At 44.4% G+C, this 26697-nt stretch overlaps 1 protein-coding gene across 1 annotated transcript in view; it reads right to left on the bottom strand.

Annotated features, from left to right (window-relative positions):
- Nucleotides 1-217: 217 nt before the first annotated feature.
- The window catches only part of ATF7IP (activating transcription factor 7 interacting protein), an 87978-nt gene continuing 61498 nt past the window's right edge, over nt 218-26697 (bottom strand). Inside the window, exons 12-15 of the mRNA XM_065407981.1 lie at nt 22662-22820; nt 21723-21908; nt 2549-2661; nt 218-808 (exon numbers count right to left, since the gene is read on the bottom strand). Coding sequence (XP_065264053.1) covers nt 392-808; nt 2549-2661; nt 21723-21908; nt 22662-22820 — 875 coding nt within the window. The 3' untranslated portion in view covers nt 218-391. The remainder of the gene's footprint in view (nt 809-2548; nt 2662-21722; nt 21909-22661; nt 22821-26697) is intronic.

Raw genomic sequence — 26697 nt, 5'->3', positions numbered from 1 at the left:
CTGTTCAGCACGTCATAGACGAGTTGTGTTTGCTTCGGGCAAACTGTGCAATGTATGATCCTGTTCCCAGTCTGAAGCAGAATCCCAGTTGTCCAGAATCCCCTTGGATATAGGGCAGGTATCTCTGAAAGAAGCAGCCATAGGGGAAGAGGAACATTTAGATTTCAAATTCCCAAGGCTTGAGCTGTCCAGAAAAATAAGTTCTCTTGCTGCAGGCTGAGAATTAAATTTTGCTTTGGGTTCTCAATAGATGTAGTGTATCACACAGGGCTGTCCAAAATAATCCTAAAGAGAGTGAATTGAACAGTGAATTTCATGTATGGGATTAAAATCCCAAACTGGAGTCACTCTTGATAGTGGGAAAGTTTTAATGGCTCCAAAGGTCTCTGGTTTAACTGCTCTGGGAAGAGATCACATCTGTGGACTGGGGGTCACAGAAAGGTCCAAAGCGTCCATAAATATCCTTAGCCCGAACTGCAAAGTAATATTTGCTGCCAGATACAAACTGCGTGAGAGTGCATGCCATAGGCAGCGGGAGGGCCTTTACCTCCCCAATCTTCTTCCACTGGGAAGGCATGGTGGCACTCGGGTCCTCATGGTAAGCATACAGATGGTAACTGTCCACGCTGGCACAGCTCCGGTCCACTTCCATGACACTCCATGACAGTACAATACCATTCTGGCTCTGCACTCGTGCCAGCTTCAGCTGTGGCTTCTGAGGCAGGGAGGTGCTGGCAGCTTCAGGGGGCAGGCGTGGTGGTTGTGCGGCCTCTGGCAGTGGTGCTGGGTGCACAGGACGTGGCGGCTCCTAAGGGACATACAAGGGATAAGAGAAAAGGTCAGTCTGTAATGAGGGCAGAAGGATGCACACATCACTGCTTCCAACACAGATGCATTCTGAAGGCCTGACCCAACACACCAATTGAAGACAATAGAAAGGCACCTATTGACTTCAACAGGCATTGGATCAGCTAATAACTATCAAACCAGAAGAGCTTGAAGGTCTCGTGTTTCAAGGCAGGTAAGGCCTGGGAGGATCTGAACACAAGGCCCTCTCTTACCAATGGAGCTGTATTTGAAGTTCAAACCAGTGACTGTTCAAAAAAAGGTATTTGAGAATTACCCTTTTATTTACCCACTGCCTTTCTCCCCGGGGTAGGATGGGTGAGTTTAATGGTCTCACTCAAGGCAGCTTGAATTCCCAACAGCAGGGAAGGTTTCCAAATAAAACTACAGACCTGTTTTCACTGGAACTGTGTGTGTGAGAGAGAGAAAAACAAATATTCATACATTTCTGGCCACATTATGGAGTTAATTAAGAGGAGTTCAGAACTGGACTATAGAGTCCTGCCACACACTACATGTCACAAACCTTACAGTGTGAAATTTCACACTGGGCTAGTTTTTATGCACTTTCAATTTGCTATACAGTTTTTGTTTGATTTCTTTTAATAAATTTTGAGGAGGGAGTGTTTGAAGTTGAATGGTGTCTGGAGTTCGAGCCTGGCAATCAGACTCGTTTTGTGGAGGGATATCATTAACAGCTGCTATTCCCAGAACTCCATGGACAGAGGTGATGCTGTCGTCTAACAAGACATGTTTGATTCCAACTCTGCTAAACAATAAAATGATAAAAAATAAACCCAGTGGCCCAGGCTCTCTGCTGGTGTAAACTGACACAGTTCCATTTATTTTAATGGAGCTGTCCCCAACTTATCCCAAGCAGTCAATCTGACCCAGTGTCAGCTATTATGGAAAAGACAAATCACTCAGAAGGGGTTAAATTCAGCATTACAAAGAATGGAAAACCAAAACCGGTGCTGACCCTGTTATTTTCCAAACAGCCCTGAGTAAGGAGTGGATCACATTGTGTCCATACACAACCACCACCAACAGCGTAAGCCTAAGATAAGAACAATCCTCACTTAGCACCCTGCACCCAGACACAAACCCCACGAATAATTGTGCTGAGAAACGGCAGGAACCAGAGCCCTCTCATCCCCACACGGGCTCATCTTTGGCACAAGAAATGGCTGGCAGGCAGAACAGTGCAGAGGAATGCTGATTATTTTGAGAAATTGTCCATGATTTCCATTGTAGCTATCCCTATTTGCAGCTGAGATCACAGACCGTATTCCTTCACCCCTTGAAGACTTGAGCTCTTTGACCTAGCACATTTTCTCAGCACACCCTGATCCCAGGAGGGCCCTGGCACACATCTAGTATTAAAGTGCAGCAATTCTCAAACTGCTATGTAGGCCACTGGGGCTTTGTGGCACACTTGCTGATGGTGAGCTGGCAGGTCACATGGGTCTAACTCTCCTTGTTTCATGCTGCTAAATCACAGTAAATCCTAGGATTTCTTTTCCATGTAAGCAATTGCTCTAGTTGTGGCAGCTTTGTGAATGAAATGGGAGGAGTCCACAAGGCCTCGAATAACATGTGGTCCACATCATGAAATATTTTGAAAACCCTTTATCTTGAGACAAACCTGTGAATAGTGACACAAATGTGGTGGCACTTTGAAGCAATGGATAACTGTACTTACAGCATGCACCTGTGGTGGCCGGTGATGCACCGTGAGTTGAGGGCCTCCAGATCCAAGTGTTAGCCCGTTGTTCACAACATAGGCAGTTGTTTGAGGCATTCGCACTGTCAAACCTACAAAGACACGAGGGGGAGAGAAGAGGTACAATCAGGACCCTGAGTAGTCAATACTTTGGGCCAGCCAATCAGAATGCCAGAGGACTGACCCTTTAGGAAAGCTAAGTAAGTATTTTTTATGAAACTGCTCCTCAGACAGCTGGAAAAGGCTAGATGGGATGGGCCCCAAAAGGGGAAGGAGACACAAACAGAGCTGCTTCTCTCCCCCAAGTTTGCTATTTCATAGCACAATGCAATATATCTTGAAATACAATCAGACATGTTGATATAATTTGACCTTTCACCCTATCCCCATAAACTACAAATAATCTCAGGGAATATCCTAAATGGCTTAGTTCTATTCAGAAAGAAAGAAGGCACCCTGGGGTGTAAAGTTTACTTTCCCTTGATTGGAATGTGACTTTGGAAAGAAAATAAGTAGGCATATTACTTGGTTGAGATGGAAATCAGAGACTACCTTCAGCAACAACTTTGGGTGAGGTCTCAAGGTTACTCTATGTTTAAGAGAAACAGTGAATGCAGATCCTGCCATTAGAGCTTGTGTTTCTCCTATGCTTCTGGCAGATGTTATTTCTACTAAAAAGGCTGTTTTAATGTAAACCTGGAGCAGGGAACACGTAGCTCAAATGTGGATCCATTAACCCAGGGGTCAGCAACCTTTCAGAAGTGGTGTGCCGAATCTTTATTTATTCACTCTAATTTAAGGTTTCGCGTGCTGGTAATACATTTTAACGTTTTGAAGAAGGTCTCTCTCTATAAGTCTATATATAATATAACGAAACTACTGTTGTATGTAAAGTAAACAAGGTTTTCAAAATGTTTAAGAAGCTTCATTTAAAATTAAATTAAAATGCTGATCTTAAGCCGCCGACCTGCTCAGCCCGCTGCCAGCCTAGGGTTAAGTTCACCTAGGCCGGCAGCGGGCTGAGCGGGGCCTGCGGCCGGAACCCCAGCTGGCAAGGGGCCGGCAGCCAGAACCCCGGGCTGGCGGTTGGGACTCCAGACTGGTAGCAGTCTGAGTGGGGCCGGCACCCCAGACCAGCAGTGGGCCGAGTGGCTCAGCCCGCTGCCGGTCTGGGGGTTCTGTCTGCTGGCTCCTGCCAGCCAGGGTCCCGGCTGCCGGCCCCGCTCAGCCCGCTGCCAACCTGGTGCTCAGGGTGGGGGGTGGCGATGTGGGGGGTGCAAGAGTCAGGGCATGGGGTGTGGGGGGTCTGGGTATGTGTGGGGAGTGCAGGAGTCAGGGCAGGGGGTGTGGGGAGTGCAGGAGTCAGGGCATGGGGGGGCTGGGTATGTGTGGAGGATGCAGGAGTCAGGGATGGGGTCGTGGGGGGGATGCAGGAAGCTGGGGTGCAAGGGGGTGCAGGGGTCAGGGCAGAGGGCTGGGGGCATGTGAGGGGGTGCAGGGGTCAGGGCATGGGGTGTGAGGGGGCTGGGTATATGTGTGGAGGGTGCAGGAATCAGGGATGGGGTTGTGGGGAGGATGCAGGGGGCTGAGGTGCAAGGGTCAGGGCAGAGGGCTGGGGGGGTGGGCTGGGATCAGGGGGGTGCTCCCAGCCCTGAGCAGCTCACGGCAGGGGGCTGGAGGGATACGCCCCACTCCTACCCCCCTTCCCCCTGCCTCTTCTCCGCCTCCTTACCGGTCTGAGCAGCGAGGGCGCTGGGGCTGCTCTTCTCCCCTCCCTCACAAGGGCCATCGGCGTCAGGGAGGGAGAGGAGGCAGGGCTCGACGCAGCACGCTGGGGGAAGAGGCGGGGGAGGGGAAAACTTGGCTGCCGGCGGAGCCTGCCGTACAGCGGCAGCCGGCAGGACCAAGCTTGCTTCTGCCCCCTGCCCCCGCCAGAGAGAGAGGTAGGCGGGGGGCGGAGAAGAGTGGGCTAGGTCGGGCAGGATTTTTAATGGCACACTGCTGCCTGCTGGGGTGCGGGGACTGGGGATATACTCTCAGAACACCTGTGATGCTGGCAAACAAGGTGTTAACTCATGCCAAGATCCCCATGCCTCAACTGAATATTGACAAATACATAGCTGGAATCAGTCTGGCTCACCTGTGTGTTAGTATTCTTAAAATAGGTATTAGAATTCTAAGAATGTGTGTAGTATTTAGACTTTATTGAATGCTTATGAGTTGATGCATGCACTAATCTCATTTCTGTATCCCATATTGTATGGTAACATTTAAGCATTTGCATGGTAAACCTTTGTAACTGTGTAAAACACAAGACAGGAGAGAGACATTAACTAATGTGAAATGCTCATCTCCAACAGAAGATGTTATATCCTGCCCAACAAGGAAGGCCCACTGACACCAACAGACTAGAGTGGAACGTTAAAGAGGACAAAAAGCTTTGCTGTTTACTCTCACCCTACCAAGAAGATAGGAGGAGTTCATTTGGTAGACTTATCAGCGGAGTTTGTGGCTTAGAGCAGACGGTGGGAAGGGAATAAAAACCCCTAACAAGGAGGAACTGTATCTCATTGCTGATTGGATTCTGGGGGCAAGGTTTATAGGCATAAGCATGGGATCCCCAGCTGCTCAGCCCTAAAGGACATACACAGGTTGCTTATTTTAGAAGCTTCTATTATCTTTTGACACTTAAGATTGTAACTCATTTATGTATGTATGTTTACCTGCTTTAATCTTGTAAATTACTCTTATTTCCTTTTCCTAATAATAAATCTGTATATAGTTTATTATAGGATTCGCTACAAGTGTCTTTGGTGTGAGATTTAAGGTGCAACTGACCTGGGGTAAGTGACTGGTCCTTTGAGTCTGGAAGTAACATGAATATTGCTGTGATTTGTGGTGTAAGAGACCATCTACCACAAAGGTAGGCTTGCTTAGATTGGATATAGATTGGAGTACCCAAGGGGACTCTCTATGACTCCATGGTTAGGCTGTTACAGTGCACCTGAGGCGTTTACACCTGATAATTGGTTGGTGAAATCTAAGTATAGACTGCATAGCCAATTTGGGATTTGTGAGCTGGTTCCTAACAGTCCGCCCTGAGGTTGGTACTCACGCTCTTGAGTTACTGCAGGACAGCTTGACAAGGCCTTTCAGGACCTAACTACTGTAGAGTGTGAAAATGTGAAATACGCCTGAACTGAAGAGTAGAAAGCTGAAATGACTGCTAGGTAGACTTTCAGGGAGCTCACAGATAGCCCAGAGTTCTTGATTGATTGAAGGCAATCCAGTATATCTGGTAGCTGAGTTTGAAATCGAGGTAACTGGTGGTGCTGCTCCTAAAAAGAGAATCTTCCACTTGGCAGAGTAAGCAAGCCTAGTGGAGTCCTTTCTAGTGTGGTTGAGAATGTTCTGTACTTCATCTGAGCAGGTGCTCTCTACTGCTGTTAACCAGGCAGCATCCATGTCGTGAGGTACAGGGAATGTAAATCTGGATGGTGAATCTGTCAGTCTCTTTGAGATATCACATCTGGCTGAAAAGGCAGTCTTCATGGATAGGTTAATTAGGGAACAGGTAGCCATCAGCTCAAAGGAAGGTCTCAAAAGACACTTAAGTACTGAGTTCAGATCCCAAACAGGAGCAGGTTCTTTAACCTTAGCAAAAAGGTTCCTCAGCCCCCTGATAAACCTCACTATTGCGGGATGAGCAAACACTGAGAAACCCTCAACTGGAGAATGAAAGGTTGTTATTGTCACCAAGTGGACACTGATAGAACTCACATATAATCCTGTCTTTTTCAATTTCAGAAGGTAGTCCAGCATAGCCAAGAGGGAAGAATGAATGGATGGAAGACGCCACTGGTTACACCAATGGTTGACTCTCTTCCCCTTTGGAAGGTAATATCTCGTGTGGATTCTTTCCTACTGTTCAGAAACATGTTATACCTCCACAGTACAGGAAGTCTCTATTTCTGCAAACCATCAAGGAGCCAAGCCTTGGGGTGAAGAATTCCCAGAATGGGATGAGGAGTCCAATCAGCATCTTGAGAGAAGAGATGAGGAATGGACGGAAGGCTGATTGCCTGACAAATGGCTAGGTGAACCAGGTAAGGATACCAGGCCTGCCTTGGCTGTGTTGGAAGTATTAGTATGACCTTGGCTTTGTTTTGTTTGATCTTGTTCACTATTTAGTATTATAGGTGTCAGGGAAATGCATACAGAAGTCTCTTTATCCAGGGAATGAGGAAAGTGAAGGCTCAACCCCCCCTCACACAAAACTGTCTTCTTTTCTTGTTGGTGATGATGGTGAAAAGGTCCACTTCTGGAAACTCCCAGGTCAGAAATATGTGATTGAGAGTCCAACTCCCACTCAATCTTGGGAGAGGCATCTGCGGAGTGTGTTGGCCATGGTGTTTTATATGCTTGGATGTTTCACTGCCGAAATGATGTGATTGGCTTTACATCAGTGCCATAGCTTTATTGCTTCATCACAAAGAGAAGGGGATCTCGCTCGCCTTATTCGACTGATGTAAAACATGAAAGCTATATTGTGTGTCATGATTTTGATTGATTTGTCTCTGATTAATGGGAGAAAGTGAAGACAGGCATTCCTGAGTGCCCTCAGCTGTGGATGGTTAATGTGAAACGAGCTTCTAAGGCACGTGTCCCAGAATGGTATCTGGCACCAAGATGTGCTCCCCAGGCCAACAAAATGCATTTGTTGTTATGGTGATGGTTGGATAAAGCGGACACCTGCACAGACACTGTGAGGGTCTTCCACCAATAGAGGGAGTCTCTTACTTGACAAAGGTCTGATATTGGTCTGTCTAGACTGTGTTTATTTTGCGAGTAAACATTCTGAACCACCCCGGAAACAGCAAAGGTGTAACCTTGCGTAATGTGTTACAAAGGAACAAGCTGACGTATGTCCCAAAAGTTGGAGACAATTTCTTGCTGAAGTCTGCAGGCTTATTTGAATCCTTGTGGTAAGGTTTGATAGAATTGTGAAACTGTCTATAGGGAGGCAGGCTCTGGCTGTTACCACGTCTAAGGATGCCCCTATGAATTCTAGTCTAGGTACAGGGATCAATGTCTGGATAGCTAGCCTGAGGAACAGTGACAAGGCTGTCTGTATTGTGGAAAGAACCTTGCTGTAAGTCTGGCTCTTGATCAGCCAATTGTCAAGGTATGGAAAAACTATTATTGCCTTCTGATGAAGACAGGTAGCAACCACTGCCAGAACCTTCAAAAATAATCTCGGGGCTGAGGAAAATCCGAGTGCGAGTATCTGGGCCTTTGCAACATCCGCAAGGAGTTCCACAGGTTGACTGTGTGTTGTGTGAAAAAATACTTCCTTTTTTTTTTTTTTTTTTAAATGTTTGTTTTAAACCTGCTGCCTATTAATTTCATTTGGTGACCCGTAGTTCTTGTATTATGACAAGTAAATATTTACTTTCTCCACACCAGTCATGATTTTATAGACCTCTATCATATCCCCCCTTAGTTGTCTCTTTCCAAGCTTAAAAGTCACCGTCTTATTAATCTCTCCTCATATGGAAGCTGTTCCATACCCCAAATCATTTTTGGTTAACCTTTTCTGAACCTTTTCCAATTCCAATATATCTTTTTTGAGGTGGGGCGACCACATCTGCACACAGTATTCAAGATGTGGGCATACCATGGATTTATGATATTTTCTGTCTTATTATCAATCCCTTTCTTAATGATTCCCAACATTCTGTTCGCTTTTTTGACAGCCACTGCACATTGAGTGGATGTTTTCAGAGAACTATCCACAATGACTCCAAGATCTCTTTCTTGAGTGGTAACAGCTAATTTAGACCCCATCATTTTATATGCATAGTTGGGATGATTTTTTCCAATGTGCATTACTTTGCATTTATTAACATTGAATTTCAGCTGCCATTTTGTTGCCCAGTCACCCAGTTTTGTGAGATCCTTTGTAGCTCTTCACAGTCTGCTTGGGACTTCAGTATCTTGAGTAGTTTTGGATCATCTACAAATTTTGCCACCTCACTGTTTACCCCTTTTTCCAGAGAATTTATGAATATGTTGAATAGGACTGGTCCAAGTACAGACCCCTGGGGGACACCACTATTTACCTCTCTCCATTCTGAAAACTGACCATTTATTCCTACCCTTTGTTTCCTATCTTTTAACCAGTTACCAATCCATGAGACGACCTCCCCTCTTATCCCATGACAACTTACTTTACTTAAAAGCCTTTGGTGAGGGACTTTGTCAAAGGCTTTCTGAAAATCTACAGCCATTGGATCCTCCTTGTTCACATGCTCGTTGACCCCCTCAAAGAATTCTAGTAGATTCCTAATTATATTTTTACACTTCATTTGCCAGAGTTTATGCTCCTTTCTATTTTCCTCACTAGGATTTAACTTCCACTTTTTAAAGGTTGCCTTTTTGTCTCTCACTGCTTCTTTATATTTGTTGTTTAGTCACAGGGGCACTTTTTTGGTTCCCTTATTATGTTTTTTAATTTGTGGTATACATTTAAGTTGAGCCTCTATTATGTTGTCTTTAAAAAGTTTCCATGCAGCTTGCAGGGATTTCTTTTGGCACTGTATCTTTTAATTTCTGTTTAAATAACTTCCTCATTTTTGTGTCGTTCCCCTTTCTGAAATTAAATGCTACAGTGTTGCGCTGCTGTGGTGTTTTCCCCGCCATAGGGATGTTAAATTTAATTATATTATGCTCACTATTACCAAGCGTTCCAGCTATATTCACCTCTTAGACCAGATTCTGTGCTCCACTTAGGACTAAATCAAGAATTGCCTCTCCTCTTGTGGTTTCCAGGACTAGCTGCTCCAAGAAGCAGTCATTTAAGGTGTCAAGAAACTTTATCTCTACGTCCCGTCATGAGGTGACATGTACCCAGTCAATATGGGGATAGCTGAAATCTCCCATTATTATTGAGTTTTTATTTTTATAGCCTCTCTAATCTCCCTGAGCATTTCACAGTCACTACTACCATCCTGGTCAGGTACTTGGTAATATAACCCTACTGCTATATTCTTATGATTAAAGCATGGAATTACTATCCATAGAGATTCTATGGTACAGTTTGGTTCATTTAAGATTTTTACTTCATTTGATTCTATGCTTTCTTTCACATATAGTGCCACTCCCCCACCAGCATGACCTGTTATGTCCTTCCGATATATTTTGTACCCTAGTATTACTGTGTCCCATTGATTATCCTCATTTCATCAAGTTTCTGTGATGCCTATTATATCAATATCCTCATTTAATATGAGATACTCTAGTTCACCATCTTATTATTTAGACTTCTAGCATTTGTACATAAGCACTTTAAAAACTTGTCACTTTTTAGCTGTCTACCATTACATGATGTAATTGAATGGGATTCTTTTTCATTTGACTGTTTCTCATCAGATCCTACCTGTATTTTATCATCTTCCATCCTCTCATCCTTACTAGGACATAGAGAATCTCCATTAATAGATCCTCCCCTAATGGATGTCTCTGTCCGAACCACGTGCTCCTCCGCATCAGTCGGCTTTCCCCCAGCCCTTAGTTTAAAAACTGCCCTATGACCTTTTTAATTGTAAGTACCAGTAATCGGGTTCCATTTTGGTTTAGGTGGAGCCTATCCTTCCTGTATAGGCTCCCCCTTTCCCAACAGTTTCCCCAGTTCCTAATAAAACTAAACCCCTCCTCCCTACACTGTCGTCTCATCCACGCATCGAAACCCTGCAGTTCTGCCTGTCTAGCTGGCTCTGGGTGTGGAACTCGAAGCATTTCAGAGAATGCTGCCATGGAGGTCCTGGACTTCAATCTCTTACCTAGCAGCCTAAATTTGGCCTCCAGGACCTCTCTCCCATCCTTCCTTATGTCACTGGTACCTACATGTACCATGACCACCGGCTTCTCCCCAGCATTACACATAAGTCTATCTAGGAAAGCTTGTAGCAAAGTTCTAGCCAATATTTGATCTTCGGTTATGATGGCCTGAATCTGCTCCCACTGTTCTGCTAGAAGATGTTCAATAAAAAGTAAATTTTGAATAATTGAAGTGATTGTACTTTGCCACTAATACCTGGTAATTTGTTGTCCTAAATTGCAGGGTTGAGGATAAATAGGTTTATGGCCAAAAAGGTCAAGGAGCTTTTGGTCCTTGTCATACAGGGTTGATTTAAAGTGGGGCTTTCTGCCACTTTCATTTGCAACTTTGACCAAAGAGTTGGTTGTGGGGTGTGAAAACAAAAAATTGGAGTCTTTCGCTGGGACATACAGTAACTCCTCACTTAATGTTCTAGCTATGTTCCTGAAAAATGCGACTTTAAGCGAAACAATGTTAAGCAAATCCAATTTCCCAATAAGAATTAATGTTAATTGGGAGGCAAGGGGGGCGTTACGTTCCGGGGGGGGGGGGGGGGGGGGAAATTGCCAGACAAAAGACTACACACACACACACAATAAGTTTTAAACAAACAATTTAATACTGTACACAGCAATGATGATTGTGAAGCTTGGTTGAGGTGGAGGAGTCAGAGGGTGGGATATTTCCCAGGAAATGCCTTGCTGCTAAATGATGAACTAGCACTCGGCTGAGCGCTCAAGGGTTAACACATTGTTGTTAATGTAGCCTCACACTCTACAAGGCAGCACGAATGGAGGCAGGGGAGACAGCACGGCAGACAGAGACACACACCGTGTGTGTGTGTGTGTGTGTGTGTGTGTGTGTGTGTGTGTGTGTGTGTGTGAGAGAGAGAGAGAGAGAGAGAGAGAGATGTGCATTTCCCCTTTAAGTATGCTGACCCCACTCTTAAGTACATTGACTTGTTAAGTTAATCAGCAAGCTGAGACGCAGCTGCTGCCAGGGGGACACCCTGACATTAGCCCCCTTCCTCCCCTCCTCTCCCCCTGCACAGCAAGCAGGAGGCTCAGGGAGCAGCTCCAAGACAGAGGGCAGCACATGGCAGTGGGGGGAGGGACAGCTGAACTTCCGGCAATTGGTAGCCTGCTGGGCGGCTGCTGCACAGGGAACTTAGGGGGGCGGGGAGCTGATAGGGGGCTGCCGGTCCACCCCGGTTCCAAGCCCCCACCAGCTAGCTGCAACGGGCTGTTCTTCCTGCAAGCAGTGGACAAAGCAGGCGGCTGCCAAACGACATTACAAGGGAGCATTACACAACTTTAAACGAGCATGTTCTCTAATTGATCAGCAAAGTAACAACGAAACAATGTTAACCAGGACAACTTTAAGTGAGGAGTTACTGTAGCACTTTTTATCATCTCTCTTGCACGTGGGTGAGTTGCTGGAGTGTGATAGTTTTGATAGGATCTAAGAGGGCTTCACTCATGGGTAAAGCCACTCTCATGGAAGGTGACGTTTGCAGAATGTCCCAAGAGTTTATTTTGGGATTCCCAGACCTCCTCTAGTGAGATCTGCAATCTGTTTCACCAGGTCCTGGAATTGTTTGAAATAATCATCCAGGGCCTCATTCGGCCCTGAAAAGATGTTATTTTGTGGAGTAGTTTCCTTATTTGCTCTGGCCTGTTGTTCTTCAAATGTTTCCTCTTGCAATTGAGGAAGAACAGAAGGATTAGGAGATTGCATGTCCCGATGACGAGGGTAGGGTCTCACGGAGACTGTTGAAAATGAATAGCCAAAAGGTCCCATTATGGCCACTGTGGGGGACCATAAGGCATTGGGCTGTCACTAATTGGTGTTCATGCCTCGTGTAAATAGTCTCGCTCCCTGTAATTATCAGGGAGGAAGCCCCAGTAATGGTAGATAGAGGAATCCTGGATAGAGACAAGGGAGTCTGATGAGCAATCTTCCTGAATGTCCAAAGGGGCCGTGGGGGAGCCCCACCTACCTCCAAAATTGGCAGAGAATCCAGCGGTACTGGAGAGATATATAACTCCAGTGACTGATCTCGGTACCAATCAGAGCTCAGTACCCATTAAGAGAGAAGACTCTGGTTCATCAGAGATATGCAAATCCCTGGATTACCTAAAGTCCTGTGGTATCGTCTCCATTATCTTACCTGGAAGAGGGATCTACTTAAATTAATGCCTCGTACAAGACGTCAGTACCAATGATACTGAGCGCCTCGAAGAGTGTGAAGCATAAGGCCATTTAGCCGTCTGTGGTACTGAACTGGGCATGCAGCTAGGCACCAAAGGTTGCATAGGGAAGTCCGTCGGTACTGCCCTGCTAGTAGCAGACAGCTTCTCCTTGTTGCGCTGGTTAGGCTAAAATAGTACCAAAGATTGTTTAGGCAATGAAGCATGTTTGCAACTGTGGCTCTTGGAAGAACTGAGGACCTCAGAGCCACAATTGGTACTGAAGGAGCCTGAAGCCTCAAGAGTATCCAACTTGGTATTGGAGGGTTTAGAAACAGTTAGTTTAAACTAAGACCAAGATCTTTTTGAGGCAGGCTCTCTGTGAGGAGAACTGAAACTCCTTTTCTTAGAGGCCTCCCCAGTAACTTCTGAGGATTTCTCCTTCGTAGGTCTGGGTGAATGTGATGCCGAGGTAGATGGGGCAGAGGGTTCCTTGACCTGGATTAGAGGCAGGACAAAGAGCATGCCATCGTGAGTAGTTTGAGTCTGATCTCAATTTTTTCTAGCATTGCTCTTGAGGGCTTCACAGAAATTACACTAAGGGATGTGCTTGTCCCCCAGACAGTGAATACAATGGGAATGTCCATCACTGACAGGGATAGTGTCCTGGCAAGTGAGACAATGCTTAAATCCTGGCATATCTTTGTAAGGGAGGAAAGGGGCCTCCTCCCCAGAGGGTAGGAAGGGGAAAAATGAGGGAATAAAATAAAAATCCTCCAAATGAAAGAAATAAAACTAAAAAATGATAAGGGCTAAACTATACTAGAAGGCAAGCTTAATGAACAGCTAAGCTGGCATGGCTAGATGCTCTATTTCAAGTCAAGGTGATTGAGAGGGAACTGAAGGCAGTTCGCCCGGTTGGCCCTATATAGCCTCAGTACGGGGCATAAGGCGGTATAGGGCAGGGCGCTTTCACAGGCCTAACGGACATTGCTACTGAAAATCTCCAATCAAAGGCGCATAGGGTGCACGTACACCAGAAGTGGAGCATCCATAGGGATGATACTCAAAGAACCAGAGCTTGTGAATGAAGGTGTTCAATTGGCTCAGGACCAAAATAGGGCACCAGCCCACTTCCTTTTTGGAAATCAAAGTAATGGGAGTAAAACCTCTCTCTCCCCTATATTATTGAGGTACTTCTTCCACTGCTTCCAGATTTAGAAGTGATTGCACCTCTGATGTAGCATGCTCTTGGGAGAGGGGTCCCTTAAAAGGGGTGAGGAAGGTGGGTGGGTGTTGGGGAGACTCTGGAATTGGACAGAATAGCCCACCTCTGATTTACAGGACCTTACGGATGGTGTTCCAGACCTCACAAAAATGAAATAAACTGTTCTCATATGGAGGGGATATAATAAGAAAATGCAACAGAAGTTGTACGCCACTCCTGACCAAAGAGTCAAACATTCTGCCTTGATGATGTTGAAGCTGGAGAGAAGACAGCAGATGATTTCCTCCTCTGAAACTTCTGGCACTTCTTAAGTGGTTCAGGTTGTCTCTACTGGGTATAAAATGATTGTCTTTGCTGTGGTTCACACTTAAAGTGTTTTCGCATTTGTACAGGAATGAAGGTTACTTACCTGTAATGGGAAGTTCTTGGAGACATATGGTCTCTACCTGTTTTCCACATGGGGGTACGCATGCATGCCCTGTACCAGAGTCTGGAGTTCTTAATAAGCAGTGCCCATTGACTCACACATGTGCAGTTGACGTCCTCATGCTCTAGACCGAGGGTGTAAGGGCAGTGCGGGCCAACGTCTGCCTCTCCAATGATTTCTTTTACCACAAATCCAATAAGATCTGAAGCAGAGGGGAAGAAGGGCAGGTAGTGGAATACAGATAAGAGACCACACATCATGAAAAAGACTTCCAGTTACCAGGTAAGTAACCTCCATTTCTTGAGTGCTGGTCCCTATGTGGATGACTGATCAGCAATATTCAGACTGGGGGGAGGGGGCGATGCAAGGATGCAGTCAGTAAAGATGCTCAAAGAACTTCAGTCCCCACAGCTGGATCTGCAGTGGAGGCTTGAATTAGTGTGTAATGTTTTATGAATGTGTGACTGGAACTCTAGGGAGCAGCTCTACATATGCCCACTATCGGTACCTCCTGTAAAAATGCTGTGGAAGTAGCTTGTACTATTATGGAGTGTGCCCTAACCCCTTGTGGGGCACATACACACACTTATTAGTAGCACATGATAATGCAACCAGAAATATATGTAGAGGTTCTCAGAAGATACTGTTTGTCCTCGTGACCTTTCTGCTATAGTGACAAATAGTCTTGGTGATTTTCTAATTAGTTTGGTCCTTTGCAGGTAGGATGCCAGGGCACATCTGACATCCGGGAAATTAGAACTTTTCTCATCAACAGAAGCATGGAGTTTTGGGAAGAAAAGAGGTAAGCAGATAGGTTGGTTGACACGGAATTCAGAAATTACTTTAGAGAGGAATTTAGGATGAAGGTGAAGGGAGACCTTCTCTTTATGAAAAATGGTATATCTGGTGGATCAACCAAGAGTGCTCCCACCTTGCTCACCTTTCTAGTATAACAGCAACTAAAAATGCAATCTTCAGGGAAAAGGTGGGACATAGAGCATGTGGCCAAAGGTTCAAATGGTGGTCTGGTAAGTATTGACAGGATGAGATTGAGGTCCCATTGAGGCGTAGGCTTGATCAATTGCAGAAAGGTCCTGACTAGGAATTTAACTGTTGCTGGGCAAGTGAAAACGGAACACCTGTTCAGTGGAGGAAGGCAGGCACTGATTGCTGCAAGATGAACCTGCTGTGAGCTAACAGAAAGACCCGAGTTCTTCAATGACAGGACATAATCTAAAATGACTGGGCTATCTACAGATTCTGAGGAAGAGTGATTGTGCTGTGCCCAGGCAGAGAAGCATCTCCATTTAGCTACATAACAGTTGCTGGGTGAATCTTTCCTACTCTGAGTAAGAGTGACTTGGACAGCTCCCAAACACGATTGTTCTAGTTCTGATGCTCATTCAAAAACCAGGCAGTGAGGTGAAGTGGGTCTGGACCGGGGTATCTGATTTTGCAGTCTTCCTGAGTTACAAAATCTGGGAAGGGACAGATCCTGATAGGAGGATGGGTTGACTGTCTCGGAAGTTCCAGTAACCAAAAGGGTCTAGGATGTGGTAGCAGAGGGATAGGAGGAAAGACATATCCGAGTTGGTCTGTATAACAACAGGAGAGCGTCGCCCTGGGAGTTGTGACCCATAGCTACCCTGGAGTAGTACAGGGGAAGTTTCCTGTTTGCGATGTGAAGAGATCCCATTGAGGAGTCCACCACTGAATAAATATCTTGCTCAGGACAGAGTTGTGCATTTCCACTCATGGTCTGCAGAGAAGTTCCTGCTGAGTTTGTCTGCTAGAGAACTCTGAACACCTAATAGTATGTGGCTAGGATAGTGATGTGATTTCTGATGCACTAATTCCAGGCAGAGGGGAAGGGATCTTGCTCCTGTCATAAACATACAGCTAAGGGTAGCATAAAATCCCTCCTTTACCTGTAAGGGGTTAAGAAGCTCAAATAACCTGGTTGGCACCTGACCAAAAGGACCAATAAGGGAAGAAGATACTTTCAAATCTGTGGGGGGAGATTTTGTTTGTGCTCTCTTTGTTGTTCTCTCCGGAACAGAGAGGGACCAGGGCAGGAAAAACCATCTCCTAAAACCCTGCCTGAAATAAGCATCCAAGATGACAAAAATTGTAAGTAATAGCAAGGAAACGCGTTAGCTTATCTTTTATTTTAGCTTGTGAATTTTCCTTATGCTAAGAGGGAGGTTTATTCCTGTTTTTTGTAACTTTGAAGTTTTGCCTAGAGGGGAATCCTCTGTGTTTTAAATCTTATTAACCTGTAAAATTACCTTCCATCCTGATTTTACAGAGGTGCTTCTTTTACTTTTTTTCTTTATAATAAAGTTCTGCTTTTAAGAACCTGATTGGTTTTTAGTGTCCTAAAAACTCAAGGGTCTGGTCTCTGCTCACCTTGTTTACCTATTTGGTTGGTATATTATTCTCAAGCCTCCCCAGGAAAGGGGGTGAAGTGGCTTGGGGGGATATTTTTGGGAAACAAAAACTCCAAGTGGACTTTTCTTTGTTCATACAGACACTGCTGCTAGAAGATGAAGCAGGAACAAAGTTGCTGACTTGTCCCGGTTGCAGGGTTGGAACTACCTGTTAGGAGCCAGTCATCCAAGTATGGGAAGACTGAGTAGCCATGACATCTTGTCTGGACTGCCACCACAGATAACACCTTCATGAATGCTCTGGGACCTGTTGCTAGACAAAGTGAAGGACTCTGAACTGGTAGTGTTCCTGACCTACCAGGAAATGAATTTTTTCTGTGGGGAGGATGAATATCTACATGAAAACAGGGCATCCTTCATACTGAGAGTCGTGTGTATCACATTGCCTCCTGTTGGGAGGGGATTATTGATGCTAGTGTAACCATCCTGAATTTTGGCTTTCGAATAAAGATGTTCAGTTGTTGAAGGTCCTCATTGGGTCTCCACTCGTCACTTTTTGGGACTAAGACATATGGAATAGAACCCTCTCCCTTGATATTGAGATGGCACTTGTTCTATTGCCCTTCATTAGAGAAGAGACTCTGCCTTTTGCCAAAGAATTTCCTTGTGACAGCGGTCCATGGAGAGGGGCTGGGAAGGAGATTTGTGGGAGGAAGGGAGAGAAATTTGATGTAGTCAGCATAGTGCATGGTTTCTAGAACCTACTTGCCTGTTGTGATAAGAGTCCCAATTGTAGGCAAAAAGTGTGAGAAGGCCCCCAAAGATTGGGGATGGGGAGACAGAAGTGGTTGGCATCAATAAAGGTAGACAGTTCTTGACTGAGGCATCAAAAGTAGCCCTTAGCACATGGGTGAAGGTCGTGGAAGTAGAGGGGGATGAAAATCAAGGTATCTGAACTCTTGTGCAGAGGCTCAGCTGGGCACTGGTGATGGAATATTTGTGGCGGGAGCAGGCTTGGCCTACATACTTGTCTGTGGTGTTCTCTCTTTGGGGCAGGGCGTAAATTCCCAGGGAGTGAAGGGTCCATCTACAGTCTTTCAACGAGTGTAGAGGCTCATCAGTTTTCTCACTGAAAAAGTTTGACTTGTTGATCAGTAAATCCTCTATGGAGTTCTGCACCTCTCCAGGGAATCCTGAAGAGTGAACCCAAGACTCATGCACTTCATAACCATACCAGTGACTAGCCCTCTACAGTCTCCTAGGGACCTCAGCATCACTCACGTCCTTCAGTGTAAAGCTTCATGAGTCTTTACATTAAAAAGTCCACATCCCTCCAACAGAAGATTCTCAATTGTAACTCGTACCTCAGGGATTCCTGACGATGGGAGCTAAGAAAAATCTCCTCATGGCAACTGAGGTAGCCATGGATCTATATGCTGTCAGCAGTATCAAGGGCGTCTCAGAGTGATGCAAGTGCCACAAGCTGACCTTCGGCAATCGGAGGCACAAACTTATTTCTGCTATCTTGAGGAAACCTATTGATGAATTTAAGAGATGGAGTCCCAATTTAAATAACTGTACTTCACCAAGATGCTCTAGTAATTGGTGATCTGCATTTGAACACTAGATGTTTAATAATTTTTCTGCCCAAATAAATCTAGTTCCTGGGACTTCTTGCTTTCTGCTGTCTTTGGCTACACCTTTTGTTAGGTGCTGCAACAACCAATGACCCACCCAGGTGTGAGTGTAAAATTGCTAAAAGCCTTGGGAAAGAATTTGGTAGGAATGATCTGCTTATTTTAATGTTGGTACCAAAGAAGTGGGCACCTGCCAGAGCAACTTAGGTGGTGCTAAAAGCCCCTCATTGATGGGCACTGCAAATCGTCCAGGTTCAGAGGTGTGAAGGATTTCCAGGAGCTTGTGTGATTTTTCTGAGACCAGTTCCACTGGATACTCCAGTCTGAGCCATCCTACAAGTCCTGGAACATCTTGTGGTCATCTGTGGTTGTGGTATGGGTTCCACAGCCTCATCGGCAGATGTCAATGCGATGGGTGCCAGGATGGGGGGGTCCTGCATCTGTAACTCCTCATCAGAACCATGACCAGTCTGCTTGGTTGACAGGAATGGGCACTGAGTTGCCTTTAATAACCCCTTGTGAGGTGGTGGGTAAGGGGATCTAGCACTGTACTGGGATGCTGCCACTAGTATTCTAACCTGATGAAGTCCCCATGTTGCCCATTAAGGGCAAGGATAGGCATATTGAGTGGATGGCCATGGGAGTGGATTCCAGAGGTAACATCCCTCTTTGAGGTCTTATGTCTGGGGTAATAAAAAATCAGCCATCGATCCATTTGTGACGTGTATTAGCCAGAATATCCAGAGAATGAACTGGTGTCTCCTCCCTACTATCAGCAGAGCCTGGGGATGACAAGAGTCCTCCAAGAGATGAGAAACCGTTCCAGCTGGAAGGAACACCCTCACACTGTGCTCTGATCAGTTCCTGTGAAAGAACAGCAGTCGGTGCTGGAAGAGGTGCCTTCACTACCACTCACCAAGAGAAGTCCAGTACCAAACAAACCATGAGGTCCTTTGACAGTGTGTAGTATTTTGGTACAGTTAGTTGGTGCTATTGTAGTCAGGTGAGTGGATGGCATCAGCAGCAGGATAGTCAGGATCAGAGACATCTATACCAGGAGCCTTGGGGCTGAGAGGTTGGTTCCAGGTGACTTCTGTGATACCAAGGAAGGGGGTCGAGAGGCACAGGTACCAGTGCCTGAATGAGTGCCAGAGGGACCATTCCGGTGCCTTGAGCTACCCTTTTTGAGGTGATTTGTGGCCTCTTGAGGAAGGATCTGATGGAGACCTACATCTCTTCCCTTTGTGGGACTGGTGCTCTTTTTTCCCCGTTCTCTTCGGTTTTACCAGTTAATGAGGGATGAAGCTTTTGAAGTGGTTGTCTCATATTTGTGAGCAGAAGAGCTGGCAGGAGCACTTTTTGAAACTATGTGCTCAGGAATTTGAAGAGGAATATATCAACCTCTCCAACAGGAACATCTTCAGCTGAGTTTCCAGGTTCTTGGGGTTCTCTTAGAAAAAGATTTACAAGTGACATCTGTCTGTTACGTGCCCCTCGTCCAGACACAATAAGCATCTGGTGTGCCCATTATTAGGGGGCACTGCCGCCTCATATAAAAGGAAATTTTGAAATCTTGGAGATTTGAGTTCAGTCATAATGACTCGTTTTGCTATGGGCACAAATTCTCCGGGTATGTCTACACAGCAACTAGACAACTGCTGCTGGCCCCCGACTTGGGCTTGTGGTACTTGGGCTGCAGGGCTGTTTCATTGCTGTGTAGATGTTTGGGCTCAGGCTGGAGCCTGGGCTCTAGAACCTTGTGAGGTGGGAGGGTCCCAGAGTCCATACAGCAATAAAACAGCCCCGCAGCCCAAACCCTGTGAGCCCAAATTGGTGGGCACGGACTTGCTGCGGATGTCTAGTTGCTATGTAGACAAACCCCTGGTCAAAAACAAATAGGTTTTGTTTATGTCACAGATTAAGAGAAACGTTATCAAAAAATCGCTAAACTAACACTGAGTAAGTACCTAACTATTTACAATTGTTTACAAAAGAATGGGTAGACTGCAGAGTGAACAAGGAGTCTTGGATGCTTCAAGTTCTGACTCATAGCCATGAGCGGTGAGAAGTGAGGGTGGCTGGGGTCTTCATGCCTTGGCTGGAAGCATGAAGACACTCAGGTGGAAGCATGGCCCCCAATGGACACTAATGGCCAAAAAAATCCAAACTTAAGGGCACTGGGTACATGCGCACCAACTGTGGAATATCTATGGAGAAACATTTGAAGAACACTATTTCCTGCAGATGCTGACTTTCTGTGGAGAGCTCCCAAGCACTGACCAGACCTAAGACTGCTTAGCTAGTGCAATCTGATATACTCACAGCCTGAGGCAATACAACCACAAGTAATTTATTACACACACACAGTTTATATTTCTCTTGCAAAAAAGCCTACAGTCTTTTCTGGTATTCTATCTGCCAAAAAGTCTAATTTTAAAACTAGGGCAGTGGATCAATTAACTTAGCACAAAGGCATGGTGTGCAGTCACATACTATTCAAGCACAGAACATTCTGAGGCAGTATATAGCAGGAGCTATGGAACCAGCAGCCTTGCAGAGGTATGAGTCTATTCTCATTCTCAGGACAACTAGTGAATGTGGTCATTTATGCTTGTCAGTGTAGAAACCATCCATAGCAGAGGAAGGGAGGGAAATGATAAAAGAGGAACTATAAATAGCAATTAAAAATCTAGCACTGAATTGTTGCATGAGTTTAAGCGCTTTATGGTTGACATGCGCCATTCATGACAAGAAAAGAATTTTCTACTGGGGGATATATGAATCAAGCTCTCACAGTACGGAGTTGAGCTTGCTGACATCTACAGCCAGCATGCATCATAGCTCATGCTGTGATTGGTGAGAAATCTCAGCTCCCTGGAGATATACAGGGGTAAATAAAGCCAAAGATAAATCTCACTGGAACAGGGTCCAAAAACACAGTATGGGACACTACAGGTTGTTATGGAATTACACTGAAACTGAGCATTCTGATGGTAAGCCATGTCTGACTTACTATATGGGTTTAAGAATTTTACTGCATAAGAATAAAAGAGACTTTTCCCACTTCCCTAGCACTGCACTTTTACAAGACTGGTGCATGTTAGATGTTGAGTTACCTTATATGCTCGTCCATAGTTTGGACAAATCACCCAGAAGTGCATGGCTGTTCGTGTCATTGTCTGAGGAGATACCTATCCAGCCTTTCCTCATCCACATGCCTGAGTGAGGAATGTTTTCAAAGACCCATGATCTTATTGACCTGAGATTTTCTCATGTCTTCATAAGCTGAGAATTCACCCCACAACTCTGCATAGTATCGTGAGAGGTATCTGGGCATCAAATGAGCATCCTGATATTATCAATTTCCACAGTAATAGGATATACATGAAAAAGGACCTCTTACCTGCACTCTGTGGGCTGACCTGCCTTAAACCAGGGCTCTGCATGACGGCACCTCTCACTGGATTCTGAGCTGGTGGTGCAGGAAGGGTAGTATAGACCACTTGGTGGTTAGCAGTGGCTCTCGGTATGGGGAGCCTAGCAGCACCCTGAGTCACTGGACGATGCGTTACATTCACTGTTGTCTGAGCTGGAAAAATAAAAAGGACCACAAATTGGAGTCAAAAGGATTAAAACTGAGATCCCCATTCCAGAATGCAGACATCTTCGACAGCTGATCCACGTGCGCTGTGAAAAATAAAAGCAGTCTATGAAATGTTACATTAAGTGCATCTACTTTTAAGGGGTTAAGGAGGATATTGAGGAATGTGGTCTGAGCAAAACTGAAGTATGTGTGTTAAATTTCATATAATGTAGAAATGCCAAAATATACACATTTTAGATAAACAGAGAAGACAAATATTTAATATCCAAGAGATACAGCTGGCACCTCAGTGGCCCCTCCAGCTCTCCTTGCTGGACATTTCTTGCAACATTACTAATAATTTCTAGAAGTGTCTTATCCAGTGGACCATGTTTCTTTATTGGATTGTGAGGAGCAATTTTGTCCTGGCTGAGGGACAGACTAGATCATCCAATAGGACTTCTCTATCTATTCTATGATTCCCATAAGGACGCAGCTTATAGGACAATAGCTTATTCTGCCATCTAGCCCCTTCCAGACGGACTCATCCACCTTTCTCTGCTTAAAAAATTTCAATTTCTACAGCTTTGGAAGAACCCAAAGAGGTTAGGAAGGTCTGGCTGGCACTAAAAAGATGAAAAACCTGCTGAAAAACAGGGTCTGTACAGTCATCTCAAAAAGTTAACACCAAGAGATCAAACAGCACTGGGTTTCAGAAGCCACTCGCCACATTCACGGAACTATACAAAATGAAGTTACCTGTAGGTAGTACGTGTATGGTGGTCTGGGAAGGCCCACTTGTTGGCACACCTGTCTGCTGCAGAGGAGTCGCCTGTAAAGGCTGCAGTGGGCGAGCCAAGGGCTGGGAGGATAGACCCATTCCAGACACGCCCGACTGATTCTGCTTCTTGGCATCTGCTTCAAAAACAGAATGAAATTGTAGACAATCGCAAATAGGGATTGAAAAGGCCTGATGGGTCATCCAGTCCCTTCCCCTGCCACCCCCAAACCAATGTTGTCCTACAGCATGCTTGCTAGTGTGGTGGTTCTTCCACCTTTTCATTCTACAAACCAACATATAAAAGATGCTCTAAAGGACGCATCTTCCATCAGCCCAATCTCTCTGTTTTTTATGTTTCATTCTGCTATGCTCAGGAAAGACTGGGCAGACCACTGTGATTCAGGGACCAAAGTTCATGAAACACTGTGCTAATGCCATATCTCCTAGTTTTAAATGGCTCAAGCAATAGGCCTTCAACTACTTCCTTTAAAGACTATTCCATGGACTAACAAGGATTGTTAGGTCTTATTTTTTATGTTCAGCATAGGCACGGTTTTCCTTAATTTCAACCCTTTATTAACAGGAATAATGCTGCGCACCTCCCTAAGTAATTCTTGTTTTATTTTGATGTTTGCACCTAATACTTGCAGACACGTATGTTCTCTCCCCAACTTACTCAGCACTTAACGGTCGATCTACACTTCAGTGGCACAGCTATGGCTATAGGTCAGTGGCACTGACCTACAGCAGTCAGGGCACAACATTTTTCACAGTCGGGAATGACATTGGTAGGTCAATCTAATTTTTAAGAGTAGACCAGGCCTTGGTTTTGTTTTCTGTTTGTAAGTCAACTCCTCCAGCCCACAATTAATTCCTGTTGCTCTTCTCTGAATTCCATCGAATTTGCTTATCAGAATGATTTTTCTTGCACTGAGATGCTGCTTACTTCGATCAACTGCAGTGATGGGGATCTGTGTGTGCAGCCTTAGCAATGGCTTTTCTCTTCAACCAGCTTGTGAGAACTTGAAATAATTTTTCAAGTTAGGCTGAGAAATACTCTTAATGCTTTATTAAAAGCAAGATAAATCACATTTCTACTGCAGTCCTTTGTCCACAAGCAGGTTAACAAGGAAGTGGCAAGACATCTCTACCTAGATGCTTCAGATGCGGTAAAGGGAAAAAACACCAGGAAAACAAAAAACAGAATCGGTAGAGATAAAAAGCCACACAAACAAGCACACTGAGGAAAGCCTTGATGGGGCTCACTCAAAAGATCTGGGATGACACAAGTGCACTCCTAGCAGCCACTAATTCAGTTCAACAGCACACAGAGAATCCATCTGAAGATATTAAGTAGCAGAAAACAAAAATCAGTACTAGGCTCCTGGTAAAGTGCCAGTATTCACTGGTGATATGAAAGCAGAATATACTTTTGAAAACCACAGTGGGCTTCACTAACTCTATTAAAAGGCACTAAAAAGAGTTCGTTCCACACTTCAGGCTCGATGAAGACAGCACAAAACCTCCCTTCTGGTGAAAAAGTTTCCACTGTTCACTCAGTGCAACTTTTAGGTCTTTATTAAATGGCTTCAATCATACTTGCCAGCTAATCTGACAGTAGGAAAACCCAAAAAAAAAACCTTTGTCAAGCTGCATAGGTGTTCGAGGTCTTTTGTCACAAGATCGTCTGACTGTGGTTCACTCACTGTGACTAATCTTTAACCTTTAAAACTCTCAATATCAAATTTAAACCTTTAACAGCGCTGGGTTATGATCTACAAATCCAATTGACCTGAGCTATGTGAATCCTGGCAAGATTACACCAGGGTCAAGCTGTCTGGAGTGGCTCACAAAGGTGGGTGCTAGCTTCAGGGCAGACTGTTACAAACCAGGGCAAAAACCCCAAATTGGTTGTGTGTTCTATAATTAAATTTCACCAGCCAAGTATCAAGTGTGAGCTCCTCAAGCATGATATCACAGCCTTAACATGGAGTCACAGACAGTCCCCTTGGGACTCCTGTCTATCTTGCCACCCAGGAGGGTCTGCCTTTTTGATAGATGGTCCTTTACACCAAAAATCACAACAATATTCAGGCTCCCAAATGACCAGTCACTTATCCCAGATCACACACCAACGACAATGCTTGTAGCCAATCCTGTAACAAACTAACTAAAGATTAATTAAGAAAAGGAAACAGTTATTTAAAAGGTTAAAGCAGGTAAACATACAAACACAAATGAGTTACAGTCTTAAGGTCCAAAAAGTAATAGAAACTGCTGCAATGTGCAAGCTCTGTATTTCCTTTAAGGCTAACCCTAGCTAAGCTAAGAAGCTTGGGGATCCCTTGCTTATGCTTAGAAATATTGTCCTCTCCAAATTCCAAGCAGCATAGCGATGACAATTTCTTCTTGACAAGGACTTTTATTCCCTTCTCCCAGAGTTCAAGCTGTGTTGGGACAAGCATTTGTGCACATCCCCTTCCTCAGGAGTGTGGGGAAAATGATCAACAAAGTCTTTTGTCCACTGATGTTCCACAATGGGTTCTCTGGTGTCTATAGGCCTTCTTTTGTTGGCCAGGAGAGGTCACCTCTTGTGGTAAACTAGTATTTCACTTGGTAATGCTTCTCTCCTGACTGCTGGGATTTCCACTTTCATAGCAAACACTTTTATAGTTACAGAGCAAACACTTAAATATTACCTTATAATATGGGATACAGATATGTGAAATTAATGCATGCAGAAACTCACAAGCATTTCAAAAAGTTCAATACTAAACACATCTCTATAAATCTAATACTTATTTTAGCAATACTAACAAACAGGTAAGAGACTGGTTTCCAGCTATGCATTTGTCAGTGTTCAGTGAGGCCTACGGGCTTTGGCATGAGCTGGCACCTGGTCTAGCATCACACCCTTAAAGAAAAAAGGAATCACATTCTGGTCTTGACCCCGTAACACCATTAACAAATGGTTTTAAGTGTTCTGAGGCACGTATAAGTGAAATACCATTTCAGGACCACAAGATCAAAATGCAATTAAGGAAAGGATTTGTTGCTTTCCTACAATCAAACTAGCCGCTCTGTTTCATTGAAGCCACTTGATAAAGACATAAAAAGTTACATAGCATGAACAGTAGAAGCATTTTCAAAATAGGAGAGGTTTCATCCTGTCTTTATTAACTAGGAGAGATCTTGTGAATAATTCCTACCTTTATTATTTTGAGCCAGCAAATAAACATTCCCTTAATTCAAAAAGCCATTTGCCTCTCTCCAGAGGGTGCCAATTGTAATGTGTATACCTGTTCACTATGAAAATGATACAAATCTACCAACAGCTTTTATTTTCAGGGCAGTGAACAGCCATTCAGAGGTAATGAATTTGAATGACGTGAATGCATTCAAATTAGTAACCTAGAGATGAAAGGCTTCAGATCCCTTTACTAAGAAGCAAAATCATTTTAAGATAGTCTTATCTAGCAAGAACAATTCCTGGAGGACATAATATTACTATGACCTAGTGCACCACTGGAATCACAGGATTTTTAAAAATTATTTTATTAAAAAAACCCACAACTCTTACAGATTTTTTCAGTCTCACTTCATTATAATTTGAAAAAAGATTTCCTGGGGTTACTGGATAGATTCATCTGGACAAAATTACACTGATTTGTAAAAATTGTAGCTGCAATATCAATCTACAAAAAATATCCCTTTCAATATTCAGGAAGAGCTGGGTGCAGTAGAATTAAATTAACGTGTTTATGAACAAAAATAGTTACTATGGACTGGAGTTAAAATATTAAATTTTAAATGGAAAAAAAATTTACCCACAAACTGGTGGATTTTATGGCTGCAGTGCATTGAGTTAAATAGTTTAAAACCATTTTTAAAGAAAAGGATCAAATTCAAAAACAACTGTTACAGTACTTTTCTGATCCCAGCACGTGTGTCAAATTGACTGATGTAGAAAAATGTTTAGCCTTGGCATGACATAACGTAACTGAAGCAGAGTGT

The sequence above is a fragment of the Emys orbicularis genome, chromosome 1, assembly GCF_028017835.1.
Source record: "Emys orbicularis isolate rEmyOrb1 chromosome 1, rEmyOrb1.hap1, whole genome shotgun sequence".
Lineage (NCBI taxonomy): Eukaryota > Metazoa > Chordata > Testudines > Emydidae > Emys > Emys orbicularis.
Note: the sequence above shows the minus strand (reverse complement) of the source record. Positions and strands in the feature narration are given on the sequence as shown.